Source organism: Hyla sarda, chromosome 1 (genome assembly GCF_029499605.1).
Source record: "Hyla sarda isolate aHylSar1 chromosome 1, aHylSar1.hap1, whole genome shotgun sequence".
NCBI classification, from domain to species: domain Eukaryota; kingdom Metazoa; phylum Chordata; class Amphibia; order Anura; family Hylidae; genus Hyla; species Hyla sarda.
This window is the reverse complement of record NC_079189.1, coordinates 573,536,717-573,555,376: the sequence shown is the minus strand read 5'-3', so window position 1 is coordinate 573,555,376 and position 18,660 is coordinate 573,536,717. Positions and strand designations below refer to the sequence as shown.

The 18,660-nt window shown below is 41.9% G+C and overlaps 1 protein-coding gene across 4 annotated transcripts in view; it reads left to right on the top strand.

The window, feature by feature from the left end:
• MYO5B (myosin VB) overlaps positions 1-18,660 on the top strand; it is a 305,150-nt gene that overhangs the window by 216,235 nt on the left and 70,255 nt on the right. For all 4 annotated transcript variants that reach the window (XM_056543990.1, XM_056543976.1, XM_056543998.1 and 1 more), the window contains 3 exons: positions 7,088-7,171; positions 9,947-10,090; positions 11,680-11,777. In XM_056543990.1, coding sequence (XP_056399965.1) covers positions 7,088-7,171; positions 9,947-10,090; positions 11,680-11,777 — 326 coding nt within the window. The remainder of the gene's footprint in view (positions 1-7,087; positions 7,172-9,946; positions 10,091-11,679; positions 11,778-18,660) is intronic.

The window sequence follows — 18,660 nt, the reverse complement described above, 5'->3', positions numbered from 1 at the left end:
GCGCAGCATCGCACGGGTTAACTGGCAGAAGTCCCGCTGTTTCCAGCAGGGGACAACTTCTGCTTCACCCCCAGGACCATCCATTGATGGTCCTGGTCAGCGATCACTGTGATTGGTCCCTGTGGACCAATCACAGTGATCTGGGGTGAAAGTTCAGATCCCCCGCACTGCCCGCCCCTGGAAGTCGGGCAGAACGGGGGACAAAGGCTGCAGGGGCTCGCGGGGACCTGCGGCATTCGGGGGGAACACGTGGGGACCGGCGGACTTACCTGATCCAGCGGCGGGACCGAGGAGCAGCGCGGGACCGGCCACGTGGACGAGCAGCGACGGGTAAGTATGTGGTCCTCAGAGGCAGCAGTGAAGATCTTCACTGCTGCTTCTAGGAGTCTGAAAACTACAACTCCCAGCATGCCTAGACAGCCTTTGGCTGTCTGGGCATGCTGGGAGTTGTAGTTTTGCAACATCTGGAGGGCCCCCGTTTGGAGACCATTGTATAATGGTCTCCAATCTGTGCTCTTCCAGCTGTTGCAAAACTACAACTCCCAGCATGCACTGACTGTCCAGGCATGCTGGGAGTTTTAGTTCAGCAACATCTGGCCCTTCAGATGTTGCCGAACTACAACTCCCAGCATGCCCTTCAGCTGTCTGGGCATGCTGGGAGTTGTAGTTTTGCAACAACTGGAGACACACTGGTTGGGAAACATTGTTTCTAACTCAGTGTTTCCTAACATGTGTGCCTCCAGCTGTTGCAAAACTATAACTCCCAGCATGCACTAACAGACCATGCATGCTGGGAGTTGTAGTTTTGCAACATCTGGAGGGCCCCAGTTTGGAGACCATTGTATAATGGTCTCCAATCTGTGCTCTTCCAGCTGTTGCAAAACTACAACTCCCAGTATGCACTGACTGTCCAGGCATGCTGGGAGTTTTAGTTCAGCAACATCTGGCCCTTCAGATGTTGCCGAACTACAACTCCCAGCATGCCCTTCAGCTGTCTGGGCATGCTGGGAGTTGTAGTTTTGCAACAACTGGAGACACACTGGTTGGGAAACATTGTCTGTTTCTAACTCAGTGTTTCCTAACCTGTGTGCCTCCAGCTGTTGCAAAACTAGAACTCCAAGCATTCACTAACAGACCATGCATTCTGGGAGTTGTGGTTTTGCAACAGCTGGTGCACCCCCCCCCCCCCCCCCCCCTGTGAATGTACATTGTACAGGGTACATTCACATGGGCGAGGCTTTTACAGTGGGTTTCTCGCATCTTGAGATGCAGCAAATTTTGCGCTGGGAAACTCGCTGTAATCCCCCGCCCATGTGACTGTACCCTAAAAACACTACACTACACTAACACAAAATAAAATAAAAAGTTAAAAACACTACATATACACATACCCCTACACAGCCCCCCTCCCCCAATAAGAACGTCCGGTACACCACTGTTTCCAAAGCAGAGCCTCCAGCTGTTGAAAAACAACAACTCCCAGTATTGCCGGACAGCCGTTGACTGTCCACGCATGCTGGGAGTTTTGCAACAGCTGGAGGCACCCTGTTTGGGAATCACTGGCGTAGAATATCCCTATGTCCACCCCTATGCAAATCCCTAATTTAGGCCTCAAATGCGCACGGCGCTCTCACTTTGGAGCCCTGTCGTATTTCAAGGCAACAGTTTAGGGCGACATATGGGGTATCGCTGTACTCGGGAGAAATTGCGTTACAAGGTTTGGGGGGCTTTTTCTTCTTTAACCCTTCATGAAAAGGAAATGTTGGGGTCTACACCAGAATGTTAGTGTAAAAAAATTTAATTTTTTACACTAACATGCTGATGTTGCCCTATACTTTACATTTTCACAAGAGGTAAAAGGGAAAAAAGCCCCCCAAAATTTGTAACGCAATTTCTCCCGACTACAGAGATACCCCATATGTGAGCGCAAAGTGCTCTGGGGGCGCACAACAAGGCCCAGAAGGGAGAGTGCGCCATGTACATTTGAGGTGATTTGCACAGGGGTGGCTGATTGTTACAGCGGTTTTGACAAACGCAAAAAAAACAAAACCCCACATGTGACCCCATTTCGGAAACGACACTCCTCACGGAATGTAATGAGGGGTGCAGTGAGAATTTACCCCCCACAGGTGTCTGACGGATCTTCGGAACAGTGGTCCGTGAAAATGAAAACTTGTACAGCCCACTGTTCCAAAGATCTGTCAGACACCAGTGGGGGGCAAATGCTCACTGTATCCCTTGTTACGTTCCTCAAGGGGTCTCCTTTCCAAAATGGTATGCCATGTGTTTTTTTTTTTTGCTGTTCTGGCACCATAGGGGCTTCCTAAATGCGATATGCCCCCCGAGCAAAATTTGCTCTCAAAAAGCCAAATATGACTCCTTCTCTTCTGAGCATTGTAGTTCGCCCATAGTGCACTTCAGGTCCACTTATGGGGTACCTTCATACTCAGAAGAGAAGGGGTTACAAATATTGGGGAGTATTTCCTGCTATTAACCCTTGCAAAAATGTGAAATTTGGGGGGAAACACACATTTTAGTGGAATTTTTTTTTTTTTTTTTTACATATGCAAAAGTCGTGAAACACCTGTGGGGTAATAAGGCTCACTTTATTCCTTGTTAAGTTCCTCATGGGGTCTAGTTTCCAAAATGGTATGCCATGTGTTTTTTTTTTTGCTGTTCTGGCACCATAGGGGCTTCCTAAATGCGACATGCCCCCCGAGCAAAATTTGCTCTCAAAAAGCCAAATATGACTCCTTCTCTTCTGAGCATTGTAGTTCGCCCATAGTGCACTTCAGGTCAACTTATGGGGTACCTCCATACTCAGAAGAGAAGGGGTTACAAATATTGGGGGGTATTTCCTGCTATTAACCCTTGGAAAAATGGGAAATTTGGGGGGAAACACACATTTTAGTGAAAAAAAATAATTTTTTTTTACATATGCCAAAGTCGTGAAACACCTGTGGGGTATTAAGGCTCACTTTATTCCTTGTTATGTTCCTCAAGGGGTCTAGTTTCCAAAATGGTATGCCATGTGAGGGTTTTTTGCTGTTCTGGCACCATAGGGGCTTCCTAAATGCAACATGCCCCCCAAAAACCATTTCAGAAAAACGTACTCTCCAAAATCCCCTTGTCGCTCTTTCCCTTCTGAGCCCTCTACTGCGCCCGCCGAACAATTTACATAGACATATGAGGTATGTGCTTACTCGAGAGAAATTGGGCTACAAATATAAGTATACATTTTCTCCTTTTACCCCTTGTAAAAATTCAAAAATTGGGTCTACAAGAACATGCGAGTGTAAAAAATGAAGATTGTGAATTTTCTCCTTCACTTTGCTTCTATTCCTGTGAAACACCTAAAGGGTTAAAATGATGACTGAATGTCATTTTGAATACTTTGGGGGGTGCAGTTTTTATAATGGGGTCTTTTGTGGGGTATTTCTAATATGAAGACCCTTCAAATCCACTTCAAACCTGAACTGGTCCCTGAAAAATAGTGAGTTTGAAAATTTTGTGAAAAATTGGAAAATTGCTGCTGAACTTTGAAGCCCTCTGGTGTCTTCCAAAAGTAAAAACTCGTCACTTTTATGATGCAAACATAAAGTAGACATATTGTATATGTGAATAAAAAATTTTTTTATTTGTAATATCCATTTTCCTTACAAGCAGAGAGCTTCAAAGTTAGAAAAATGCAAAATTTTCAAATTTTTCATAAAATTTTAGGATTTTTCACAAGGAAAGGATGCAAGTTACCACAAAAATTTACCACCATGTTAAAGTAGAATATGTCACGAAAAAACAATCTCTGAATCAGAATGATAACTAAAAGCATTCCAGAGTTATTAATGTTTAAAGTGACAGTGGTCAGATGTGCAAAAAACGCTCTGGTCCTTAAGGCCAAAATGGGCTTGGTCCTGAAGGGTTTAAAGGGCTTCGTTCACATCTGCATTGGTAATTTCCCTTTTTTTTTTTTTTTGCTCCTTTATAGGAACAGAAACATTTAATAGTGACAGTAAAAGTTTTCCATGGTTGCAAAAACTTTGCTGCTTTTTTCCAGGAAGAGCACCACACCTGTCCACAGGTTGTGTCTGGCATTACAGCTACCACCAACAATTAGCCCAGAAGATGGTGCAGCGGTTGAAATCTAACCACACCCCACACCTTGGAGCAACTCCAGGTGGGGGTACAAAACCCTGTGTGCAAGCACCCTCCCTTAAAACGTAACTTTTATTTAGTGTTTTTATATTACACTTATAAGTACCTAATAGTTAAAAGCCCAGCAAAAAGCCACTCTATTTATATCTGCACTCTCAGCCGAGAGCGTGGTTATGCCCTGTGCCTGCAGTACTACAGGGCCTAATATGTGGCTATATTGCTGATGGTAAAACTACAATAGCATAGCCTTCCCTACATGTTTCGTGACAACAGTCACATCATCAGGGGTATCTGAGGCTTATGACCTCTTAAGCCTCAGAGACGGAGTTGCTCCCAGGTGTGGGGTTCGGTTATGTGCTAATGGTATTACAGCTAAGCCCCAATTACTTTAATGGAACTGAGCTGCAGTACTAGACACAACCTGTGGACAAGTGTGGTGCTGTTTCAGGAAGAAAGCACCCAAGTTTTTGCAATACTGGACAACCACTTTAACCTGAAAGAAATAGTACTGAATGCATTTTTAACTGAATCTGCGACAGATGCTCCATACACTAATGTGAACACAGCTTTAGGCTACTTTCACACTGCTGTTGCACTCCGTCGTCAAACTCTCTTTTTTTACGGCCGTCATTTTGACAGGGCGCAACGGGCAACAGCAGGTCCCGATGGACCCCATTATAGTCAGTGTGTGTAGCGGGAGAGAAAGACGGCACTATTCTTCCCGGCAGCCCTGACGGCCGTCACACTACCATGTGACAACGGTAATGTGAAAGTTGCCTTACCCTGTCTCCTGCCTACTGATGCAGGCATTTCGCTGTGGACATGCAGATAGCTGCAGGACACTTGTCCCAGATCCCCCAGCCAGTGAGCGCCCCCGATGTAGGCTGCAGCGGTGCCTAACCTCTGCCCTGGTGCCACTCCACCTGCACCAGAGCAGAAGATGAATGATGCAGGAGGTGAGCCCCCATTTGGTTTCCCCGCAGTGCCGCCTTATGGCTGCCATCTGACTCTGTACAGACGGTCAATTCTCACTGAAAAATGTTCATAGCCAGATACAAAAATGAGCAAATAGGATTCAATTCACAGAAAACCGAATTGTTAGCTCATTTAAAACTTTACATTTAATCAATCTGCAATAAAATACATTTCCTCAAATTAACACCAAAAGTGTAGCAAACCAACACAAAATTGCTGTGCTGCAAAATTAGCCTGTGGAAAATGAACATGCAATGTCCTTAAATTCAGTATATTATATGTGGTGTCCCGGTACAGGAACTGGTCCTGTCCCTTGTCTAAGGTCCCCGCAGCTAGAGTCTCTTCATGTCCATAGGGCTTACCCCTAGTCGTCTTGAGTAAAGTGTGTACATATTAATTTAATGTATAGGAGATATATGTATACAGTTGGAATGTATAAAATGCTTAAGGACCTTTGGAGGTCATGTGATGTACCCAGAGTTCACTGGGTTCATAATCAATGAGCTTAGTCCAGCCCCTTATTATATAAAGGGCTGTAGTCAATCAATTCTCTCTCTTGAGACCTGTACATGAAAACAAGCACATCTCATCATCTCATCAGCACCAATTCAATTCAAGCTAGGCCCAAAGCCTAAGAACCTGCAGCCAGAAAACGTGAGTTACTCAAAGCTCAAACTACTGAGTCCTGTTTGACTACTATCAGCTCAAATATTCAAAAATAGTAGCACAGTGGCCTGCATCAAAAGCTCATTGCTTCCAAGTCCCAGCAAACCTGTGAGGAACCTGTATCCCGGTTCACTCTTGAAAAGACTATTTTGTTCAATACCGTTGCATAAAATCTGCAAGTAAAGTTTCTTCTGTTTACTTCATAAAATCAGCTGTGGACATTCTGTTATTTCTCCCTGCCGTTTGTGGGACAGTTGACGGTAGGAACATTACTATTGAGGAAACCGCACCCTGGCGTCATGACATTCAAGGGTTAATACTAGAGATGAGCGAACTTATTTCAGCTTTCAGGTGCTGCCATGGGCTGAAAAAGGTGGCTACAGTCCTAGGAGACTCTTTCCTAGGACTGTGTCCACCTTTTCCAGCCCACCAGAGCACCTGAAAGCTGAACTAATTTATGCAGGATAAGTAATCAACTGCCGAGCCGAGAAGTACGTGATGAATCGAATTTACTGTAAGTTCGCTCATCTCTAGTTAATACCACCAGACCCTACACTACCACTGCAACACCCCAGTCACCGTTACTCTCCAGGCACCACATATATACAAATGGATATACAGTAGGTCACGACGTGTTTCCCCCCCCCCCTTTACTCAAAGGATAAACCATAAAATTAAGGGATTCATCATGGGACAATCAAAGAACAATAGGCTCATTCGATATGGCAAACAGGATAAAAACCACAAAGTTGCCAATGTACTGATAAATCTGTCCACTATGGGACCACTCACTCAGATGCTCAGGGTGTTTGATGATGGTTATGGGGGGAACCGCGATAACAGTCCTCCCTCCTCTCCAAGTGCAAAAGTTATGTTCACACAGCTTTTTGGGGTGAATTTTAAGGCATAAAACAGATTTTAAAAAAATTTCTATCAAATACAATTAGGAAAACACCTGACATTAACTGTTAATATGCAGTAAAATTTTATGGGTGTAATTATTTCATCCATAAAGATTTTACATGTTTTTGGCATGTAAATGCTTCAGAAATTATTCCAAGCAAAGACCTGGTTAGCATAAAATGCGCGCAAAAATAAAAAATGTAAAGCGCTAGAAAGCAAAACAATCATGAGCATTTTTATATTTTTTTTTCAAACATAGAAGCTTAAAAATTCAAGGCCTGAAATACACTGCTTAAATGTAGGCTAAAATTGACCCGATCAGACCTAATAAACAGTGCGTGACCATGCATGTCCTACACTGACAATAAGCACAAATGTATATTTTACTTAGGTGGAATACCAGTGTGATGGATTCTTGGAGAAAAATCGGGATACAGTGTATGAAGAGCAGATTAATATCCTGAAGGCCAGTAAGGTAAGAATTTTTCCTCTACATAATGTATGTTATTTTTTCAAGATCTCTGCTTGCTGTCAGCAAATGGGAACACTGTTGGTTACCGTATTTTTCGTCCTATAGGACGCACCGGCGTATAAGACGCACCCAATTTTTAGGGGCAAAATCTAAAAAAATAAAGATTTTGAACCCATTAGTGGTCTTCAACCTGCGGACCTCCAGATGTTGCAAAACTACAACTCCCAGCATGCCCGGACAGCCGTTGGCTGTCCGGGCATGCTGGGAGTTGTAGTTTTGCAACATCTGGAGGTCCACAGATTGAAGACCACTGCAGGAGGAGGTAATACTCACGTGTCCCCGCCGCTCCGGACCCGTCACCGCTGCCCTGGATGTCGCTCCATCGCTGTCGCCGTGTCCCCGTCGCTCCGAAACGTCTCTGCTGCCGGCCGGGTATCCTCGCTCTCCGTCGCCGCCATCACGTCGTTGCGCACGCCGACGCACGTACGCGACGACGTGATGACGAGGAAGGAGAGCGCCGGCCATATAGGGGCTCCCTGAACGGAGAAGACACCGAGGAGGCAGGTTAGGTCCCCCCCGGTGTCCTGTAAGCACTAACCCGGCTATTCATTCGGGCTGTTCGGGACCGCTGCATTGAAATCGCAGCGGTCCCGAACAGCCGTGTTAGTGTCACTTTCCCTTCAGACGCGGCGGTCAGCTTTGATCGCCGCGTCTGAAGGGTTAATACAGGGCATCACCGCGATCGGTGGTGTCCTGTATTAGCCGCGGGTCCCGGCCGTTGATGGCCGCAGGGACCGCCGCGATAGGGGTGTATTCGCCGTATAAGACGCACCGACTTTTTCCCCCCCAGTTTTGGGGAAGAAAAAGTGCGTCTTATACGGCAAAAAATACGGTACATGAAGAGGTAAAAACCCTGTACAGACCTGACAGAAGAGTGTCTACATGTATGTCTCGGCATCACTTCCAATTGGTTTGGAGATGTTTTAATGAAACGTGGTACACCTGTTACTTATATGTCAACTTAAAATATAGTAAGTCTAATGGACAGGGGATATGTTTTAGATCGCGGGGGTCCGAGTGCTGGCTCTCCCATAGAGCTATATGGAGAGGGCATGGTGGCCTTCGCTTCAGGCGGGGGTTGTGACATGTTCCTGTGCTAGTGCACCGGGGCTCCTTCAGATAGGGGATACGTTTTTGATCATAAGACTTGTCCTTTAAGTTAACCCCAACCCACCTCCCTATGCAAGGATGTTTTATTTTATTTCTTTTATTTTTTGTCTGAGGTCCCATGCAAGTCTATGGGTCTGGTACATCTCCTGATTGCATTACTCTTGGGCTGCCGAGATTTCCTAGGATTTTTAAACATTCTGACGGCAGGCAGGTGCAGAGAATAGTTACTGCTGGGGACGAGATATTGGAATATAAGGACATATATGATTATTGGATATGGGGACGGGATATGGGGTCAGGATATGAGGTCGGGATATAGGGGTCAGGATATAAGTTTGAGATATGGGGTTGGGATATGGGGTCAGGATATGAGGTCGGAATATGAGGACAGGATATGAGGAAGAGATATGGTATCAGGATATGAGGACAGGATATGAGGAAGAGATATGGGATCAGGATATGAGGTCGGAATATGAGGACAGGATATGAGGAAGAGATATGGGATCAGGATATGAGGTCGGAATATGAAGTCAGGATATGAGGAAGAAATATGGGATCAGGATATGAGGTTGGCATATGAGGTTGGGATATTAGGAAGAGATATGGGATCAGGATATGAGGTCGGGATATAGGGGTCAGGCTATAAGTTTGAGATATGGGGTTGGGATATGAGGACAAGATATGGGGTCAGGATATGAGGTCGGAATATGAGGACAGGATATTAGGAAGAGATATGGGATCAGGGTATGAGGACAGGATATGAGGAAGAGATATGGGATCAGGATATGAGGTTGGTATATGAGGTTGGGATATTAGGAAGAGATATGGAATCAGGATATGAGGTCGGAATATGAGGACAGGATATGAGGAAGAGATATGGGATCAGGATATGAGGTCGGAATATGAGGACAGGATATGAGGAAGAGATATGGGATCAGGATATGAGGTCGGAATATGAGGTCGGGATATTAGGAAGAGATATGAGGATGGGAGAGGAGATTGGTATAAGAGGCAGAGATATGGGGTCAGAATATGAGGTTGACATATGAGTTTGGGATATGAGAAATAGAAATGAAGATGGTATATAAGGTAGATATATGGGGATGGGATATGGGGTGGGAATTTGAGGTTTTGAAATAAGATCGAGATATGAGGACAGGATACGAGGACAAGAGCGTAATTATTGTTTTTTCTCTCCCACAAGGTTTAGGTAGGAAGACCGGGAAACGCTTGGTATCCAAATAAAAGTGTTCCGACACCAAGCATATTGATAAAAAATAAGAGGACTTGATACACAAATAATAACAGAAAATTGCAAAGATTTAGATTATTTGGGTTGTCCAAGTAGAAGTGAAATAAACATTGCAGCTTTCTTCCTTAACCGCACCACCCCTGTCTTTGGGTTGTGTCTGCTGCTCGGCTCCATTAAAGTCAATCAGACTGAGCTGTAATACCGCACACAACCTGTGGACAGGAGTGGCAATGTCTTTGGAAGAAAGCAGCTCATTTATTCTGATCTTGTACTTTCCATTTAATGGTTACTTACACGAAATAAAAAAAAAAAATTAACTCTTCAAGTTTTATTTCAATCTTCCATTTCTCTGGCAGTATCAGCTGGTCGCAGATCTTTTCCATGATGACAAAGATCCCGTCCCTCCAACTTCAGGTGGAAAATCTAAAGTTAACGTCAGACCAGCAAAACCAGCCATGAAAAGTGCCAACAAAGAGCACAAGAAAACTGTCGGACATCAGGTATGTAGTGACGTTCACACAGTATACACTGCTTTTATTATTGGCATATAAGATGCATTGTAGTTGGTTTAGCATCTGCCAGGCTGGTATAGGTTTCTATACCTTTTTAGTATGATCCTCCCTGTAAAATCATGCATTGCAAAATAACCATATAGTTTGTGGTAGAAGTTGTTCCTTGATGGAAGACTATGGGCGACATGCTGTATGCACTGTTTGAATACTTTGAAGCATGTCCTAAATGAAGGGTAACTATAACCTCCGGTGAACCATGGATCTGGCAGGTTGCATTGTATCATTCCGGTCCCCTAAGTGATAGGTGCCATATATGCCTTTTAAAGGGGTTATCCAGGAAAAACTATATATATATATATATATATATATATATATATATATATATATATATATATATATATATATATATATATATATATATATATATATATATATATATATATATATATATATATATATATATATATATATATATATATATATATATATATATATATATATATATATATATATATATATATATATATATATATATATGACTTCTATTAAAAAATCTTAATCCTTTCAGTACTTATGAGCTGCTGAAGTTGAGTTGTTCTTTTCTGTCTAAGTGCTCTCTGATGACACCTGTCTCAGGAACCGCCCAGTTTAGAAGCAAATCCCCATAGCAAACCTCTTCTACTCTGTGCAGTTCCCGAGACAAGCAGAGATGTCAGCAGAGAGCACTGTTGCCAGACAGAAAACAACAACTAAACTTCAGCAGCTGATAATTATTGAAAGGATTCAGATTTTTTAATAGAAGTCATTTACAAATCTGTTTAACTTTCTGGAGCCAGTTGATATATAAAAAAAAGTTTTTTCCTGGAATACCCCTTTAACTGCTTATCCCCTCCTGCTTCCTTTCCAAAAAAAATAGCTATTCTGTAGGGAAAGATAGTCGGGTTTATTTTCTAAGAGTGTAGTGTAGTTTCCTTTGTGGGTTTTGATTTCCGACAGGAATTTTTTTCCAAGGTATTTACTAAGGTTTCCCTAAATTTAGCACTTTTCCCTACGTTTTTCTTTTTTTTATTTTTTTTTTTTACACATTTTCTGATCTGTCGGGTTTTCCTCAGCTCAAATCCACCACATTTTCTGTGGAAACCTTAGTAAATATGTTGGGATTTTTCAAAACTGTCGGGCACACGCCCAATTTTTCCTGTAGCCACGCCCCCTTTTCGGGGTTTTCTTTTAAAATGGAGGGTCTATGTTTTTTTTTTTGGGTCGCAGATTGTGTCGCATGGAACACGTTAGTAAATAAACCCCAGTGTGTATACAGCTTCTGAACCCCAGTGTGTATACAGTTCTGCAGCACAACATGTCTCTATGGTTACAGACTACAAACTCTGTGTAGTCTGATGCAGCACTGATAGACTACAGACAATAGGAGTAAAACACGACTCCCTACCTCTCACTCCCAAAGCCTGGGTGTGACGTCAGTGCCAGATGTCACACCCAGGCTTTGGGAGTGAGAGGTAGGGAGAGCGGACTGAGATATAATCAGCGGTGAGTTTAATGATATATATTAATTGTATTTTCAGTTCCGCAACTCTCTGCAGTTGCTAATGGAGACTTTAAATGCGACAACTCCTCATTACGTGCGCTGCATTAAACCCAATGACGATAAGATGCCATTCAGGTAAGATTCCATGTAGAATATATAGTCACCTTGAAACACAATTTTACATCTTAAATGTACAGTAGATAATCTAGATTAGGCCCCTTTCACACTGCCGCTGTGCCCAGTCGGAAAACATACGTTAGGAAGTGTGAAAGAAGCCTTAAAAGGGGTATTCTAGGCAAAAACATCTTTATCCCAGGGGGCCAGCTGCTGGGACCCCCCGCGATCTCCCTTTTGCCCGGAATACCCCTTTAATTAGTTAAAGGGGTTATCCAGGAAAAAAACTTTTATATATATATATATATATATATATATATATGTATATGTATATGTATATATCTCAACTGTCTCCAGAAAGTTAAACAGACTTGTAAATTACTTCTATAAAAAAATCTTAATCCTTTCTGTACTTATGAGCTTCTGAAGTTAAGGTTGTTCTTTTCTGTCTAAATCCTCTCTGATGACACCTGTCTCGGGAAACGCCCAGTTTAGAAGCAAATCCCAATAGCAAACCTCTTCTAAACTGGGCGTTTCCCGAGACAGGTATCATCAGAGAGGATTTAGACAGAAAAGAATCACCTTAACTTCAAAAGCTCATAAGTACTGAAAGGATTAAGATTTTTTAATAGAAGTAATTTACAAGTCTGTTTAACTTTCTGGAGACAGTTGATATAAATAAAAAAATGTTTTTCCTGGAATACCCCTTTAAGACATTGTATATGGATATTGCACACTGCAGCTGCCGATCCTGACTGCAGTGTGCGATATCCATATCCAGGAGTGAGGATCTACACTATGGAACTAATGCGGCTAAGGGGGTTGCTATAAGACCTTTCTATGGGCAGTTTGTGGATTGGTTACGTGTGGAGTTACTGTTTTGTAGAACAATTATAAAATACGGATTATCTATCTTCCTCGTGCGTATGGTGGACCTTTGTCTGTCTCCTCTATTTTCATCCCTAAATACCTTAGATTTATCTAACATTTTTGTGAGGATCAGGGAACTACAAGCAATCTGCTCAGCATTTCAATGTGATCTACATGAAGTGCTATGTGTACATCTGTCTTGTGACTAATCTATATATACCCTCTGCTGCTATGTTGTATTTATTACATTGTATGTTAATGTATTTCCCCTTCTTGTGTATTATTTTGTGATCCCCTGATGAACCGTTGTATGATACCAGATACACAGGGAAACGCATTGGAATTTGTGGTTGTTTACATCAGGAGGACGGTGTTTACTCAGTATAATATCTTCACCTGAAGAATTATATATTTTTTAACAATATTTTGGGATTCACTATTCTGCTGGGGGGGTCACTGTCCACACACATTACATTACTTATCCTGTACTGATCCCGAGTTCTATCCTGTATTATATTCCAGAGCTGCACTCACTATTCTGCTGGTGAGGTCACTTTGTACATACATTACATTACTTATCCTGTACTGATCCTGAGTTATATCCTGTATTATACTCCAGAGCTGTACTCACTATTCTGCTGGTGGAGTCACTGTGTACATACATTACATTACTTATCCTGTACTGATCCTGAGTTATATCCTGTATTATACTCCAGAGCTGCACTCACTATTCTGCTGGTGGGGTCACTGTGTACATACATTACATTACTTATCCTGTACTGATCCTGAGTTATATCCTGTATTATACTCCAGAGCTGTACTCACTATTCTGCTGGTGAGGTCACTGTGTACATACATTACATTACTTATCCTGTACTGATCCTGAGTTATATCCTGTATTATACTCCAGAGCTGTACTCACTATTCTGCTGGTGAGGTCACTGTGTACATACATTACATTACTTATCCTGTACTGATCCTGAGTTATATCCTGTATTATACTCCAGAGCTGTACTCACTATTCTGCTGGTGAGGTCACTGTGTACATACATTACATTACTTATCCTGTACTGATCCCGAGTTATATCCTGTATTATACTCCAGAGCTGTACTCACTATTCTGCTGGTGGAGTCACTGTGTACATACATTACATTACTTATCCTGTACTGATCCTGAGTTATATCCTGTTGCGGCAACATTTTTGGTGTAAAGGAAAAGTACGCAGTTAATAAATCCATGTGTACTATAGATGTCACTCGAAGGTACCCTGATTCAGCCACATCTGGAGGACATGCTCTACCAAAACGTGCGCAAAAAAAAGGGCTTGCGCAAAATTTTGCGCAAGAAAATACACACAAAACAGGGGTAAAATATTTGATACATGTCCCCCAGTGACCCCACCAGCAGAATAGTGAGTGCAGCTCTGGAGTATAATACAGGATATAACTCAGGATCAGTACAGGATAAGTAATGTAATGTATGTACACAGTGACTCCACCAGCAGAATAGTGAGTACAGCTCTGGAGTATAATACAGGATATAACTCAGGATCAGTACAGGATAAGTAATGTAATGTATGTACACAGTGACTCCACCAGCAGAATAGTGAGTACAGCTCTGGAGTATAATACAGGATATAACTCAGGATCAGTACAGGATAAGTAATGTAATGTATGTACACAGTATATACATTACATTACTTATCCTGTACTGATCCTGAGTTATATCCTGTATAATACTCCAGAGCTGTACTCACTATTCTGCTGGTGGGGTCACTGTGTACATACATTACATTACTTATCCTGTACTGATCCTGAATTATATCCTGTATTATATTCCAGAGCTGTACTCACTATTCTGCTGGTGGAGTCACTGTGTACAGCAGGAAATGCTGAAGCCTGCAATAGTGAATGCAGTTCTAGAGAATAATACAAAGTGCAGGATCTGCACGAGATAAGTAACATAATTGCCCTCATTTACTATTCTAAACCCGACCTCTTTTGTCGGGTTTTTTTGTCGCATCTTTGTCTGTGCCATGTCGCAGACATCGTGCACCAGTCTGCGACACTATGCGACATTTTTTCCCGACGGACCTGATGTGGATTCTCCCAAACCCGAAAAAGGGGCGTTACCCGACATTTCTGAGCTTTCCCACGTATTTATTAAGGTTTCCAACCCAAATTTGTTGAATTGTTGTGGATTTTTTCCCGACAGCTCAGAGGAGTTGGAAACCAAAACCAACAAAACCCACATGCGACAAACAGGATGCGACATAATAATAAATATCAGGGGAAAAAAGCAGTCGGGTAAGAAAGCAACATAGATTTACAACCCGATTTTCTTTGTAAATGAGGGCCAATGGCTATATGTCATATTTATCTACTTATGTACAGGATCACACAGTGGAGCCCAGCCATATAAACCAGCACCTAGCTGTCACCATATGACCCTACACAGTCGCACATTACAGACATGCTTTGTACTTCCTTGCTTTCATCCATCAGTCTCTCTTTGTGTGTGAGCGGAGGAGATATTATAGGTTATTGTTAGATAAACCCAGGGACATAGAGACAGATTTACATCCACTTCTGCTGCACGGCCGTAAATCATTCTGATGGCGCTGGGAACTGGGTGCAATAAGTCATCATGTAGTGACACAGAGAATAATGGCCTGGATAGGAACTATAACCCACAGCAGGTGCCGGCATTCCAGAAGATCCGTGCTGGAACATATAAAAAAGATCGTGGAACACAACTGGGCTTGTATTTGCTGATAAGCTGCTCGGCATTAAAGGGGTACTCCGCTGCTCAGCGTTTGGTACAAACTGTTCCGATAGCTGGAGCCGACGCTAGGAGCTCGTGATGTCATAGCCCCACCCCCTCATGATGTCTCGTCCCGCCCCTCAATGCAAGTCTATGGGAGGGGGCGTGGCAGGCTATAAGGGTCAGGATATGAGGTCAGGATATGAGGAAGGGTTATGAGAATGGGGTATAAGGAAGGGATTTGTAGACAGTATATAAGGGTTGGGATGTGAGGACGGGATTTAAGGTTGGGAAATGAGGTCGGGATATACGGACGGGGCATGAGGTCGGGATATGAGGTCGGAATATAAGGATGGGACATGAGGTCTGGATATGAGGTCGGGATATAAGGATGGGACATGAGGTCGGGATATAAGGATGGGACATGAGGTCTGGATATGAGGTTGGGCTATAAGGATTGGACATGAGGTCTGGATATGAGGTCGGGATATAAGGATGGGACATGAGGTCGGGATATAAGGATGGGACATGAGGTCTGGATATGAGGTTGGGCTATAAGGATTGGACATGAGGTCTGGATATGAGGTCGGGATATAAGGATGGGACATGAGGTCGGGATATAAGTACGGGACATGAGGTCGGGATATAAGGATGGGATATGAGGTCGAGATAGTCATTCTTGCTTTTCCTCTCCCACAAGGTTCAGATAGGAAACTGGGAAACACTGTGTACTCTGCTAGTTCTTCAATAAAGATGTCCGGAAGAAAAAGAAAAAAAGGTAGTAGGATTGAGCCCATATTTGAGTTCTTTTGATTCCCCCAATCTCAACCACTTCAGGGGGCTATTTAGAGCGAAAATGTTCCTTCATATAGCAGAGTTAGTAAATTGGTACAGCTCCTATGGATATAATAATGTGGTTCAACATAGGACAAAGCGTTCCATCTCCTCACACCAACTAGATAGCAAATTCGCTTCAGCTCTATGTTGGATTTTTAAAATTTTATTTTTATTATTATTATTATTTTTTTTCAACCAAAAGAGTACAAAGTGAACCCAACCGGCTCTCGCAGCCACCTGAGCGGTGCACCAGTAATGAGATGCAGCTTGGGACAGTCGGGTCATTGTGAGCCTGTGTGCTCATTGTCAGGGTGTAAATATATCTGGGCTGTGGAGCCTGGGAAGCTGTGATCGGCTGCTTCACACGGCCTGCCCTCCAGACGTGCAGGTAAGCTCTCACTTGTCCGAGAAGCTTGCAATCATTTTCTAGCCATTATATGACCGCTATGACAAAACAGCGCCACTCCGGACCACCTAGTATTGCAACATAGCCCTAGTCAAGTAGGGGAATGAGTTGCAATACCATACTAAGTCAGTGGTCTCCAAACTGTGGCTCTCCAGCTGTTGCAAAACGACAACTCCCAGCATGCCAACGGCTGTCCAGGCATGCTGGGAGTTGTCGTTTTGCAACAGCTGGAGGACCACAGTTTGGATACCACTGAACTAAGTTTTTATTTATTTATTTGCTTTTTCTGCATGACAAATACAGCTCTGCTGCATCCGTACACACGTTTAATGAATGCAGCTTCTCCGCAGAGACAGATCCAGCTTGTGCTACCGCTTCGGATCTGCTGGCGGTAAAAGGATCGGCGTTATCTGAGCGGGTGATAAACATTTCCGAGCACAGATGGGTCTGTTGGATTCTGTCTCGTTGTTTGTAAAGCTCCATAAGGATGGAAATATTCAGCATTAAAAAAAAATAATAAGAAGAAGATAAACAGATGTGTTATTTCACATTATTCTGTCATGGCTGTTGGCTTAAAGAAAAAATACAAAGGAAATAGAAACATTTACAATCATCTCACATTTGTGGATATTGGGAAGGTCTGTGCTGTGTGTTCTCGATTATTACATTATTCCTGGACATAGACAGAAGTACTATAGTAGTTATATTCTTGTATATAGGAGGCAGTATTATAGTAGTTATATTCTTGTATATAGGAGGCAGTATTATAGTAGTTATATTCTTGTACATAGGAGCAGTATTATAGTTATATTCTTGTACATAGGAGGCAGTATTATAGTAGTTATATTATTGTATATAGGAGCAGTATTATAGTAGTTATATTCTTGTACATAGGAGCAGTATTATAGTAGTTATATTCTTGTACATAGGAGCAGTATTATAGTAGTTATATTCTTGTATATAGGAGCAGTATTATAGTAGTTATATTCTTGTATAAAGGAGCAGTATTATAGTAGTTATATTCTTGTACATAGGAGGCAGTATTATAGTAGTTATATTCTTGTACATAGAAGCAGTTTTATAGTAGTTATATTCTTGTATATAGGAGCAGTATTATAATAGTTATATTCTTGTATATAGGAGCAGTATTATAGTAGTTATATTCTTGTATATAGGAGGCAGTATTATAGTAGTTATATTCTTGTATATAGGAGCAGTATTATAGTAGTTATATTCTTGTATATAGGAGGCAGTATTATAGTAGTTATATTCTTGTACATAGGAGCAGTATTATAGTAGTTATATTCTTGTATATAGGAGGCAGTATTATAGTAGTTATATTCTTGTACATAGGAGCAGTATTATAGTAGTTATATTCTTGTATATAGGAGCAGTATTATAGTAGTTATATTCTTGTATATAAGAGCAGTATTATAGTAGTTATATTCTTGTACATATTAGACAGTATTATAGTAGTTATATTCTTGTATATAGGAGCAGTATTATAGTAGTTATATTCTTGTACATAGAAGCAGTATTATAGTAGTTATATTCTTGTATATAGGAGCAGTATTATAATAGTTATATTCTTGTATATAGGAGCAGTATTATAGTAGTTATATTCTTGTATATAGGAGGCAGTATTATAGTAGTTATATTCTTGTACATAGGAGACAGTATTATAGTAGTTATATTCTTGTAAATAGGAGCAGTATTATAGCAGTTATATTCTTGGACATAGGGGACAGTATTATAGCAGTTAATTTCTTGTACATAGGAGACAGTATTATGGTAGTTATATTCTTGCACATACAGTCATGGCTGTAAATGTTGGCACCCCTAGAATTTTTCTAGAAAATGATGTATTTCTCACAGAAAAGGATTGCAGTAACAGATGTTTTGCTATACACATGTTTATTTCCTTTGTGTGTTTTGGAACTAAACCAAAAAAGGAGGAAAAAAAATCAAATTGGACATAATGTCACCAAACTCCAAAAATGGGCAGGACAAAATTATTGGCACCCTTA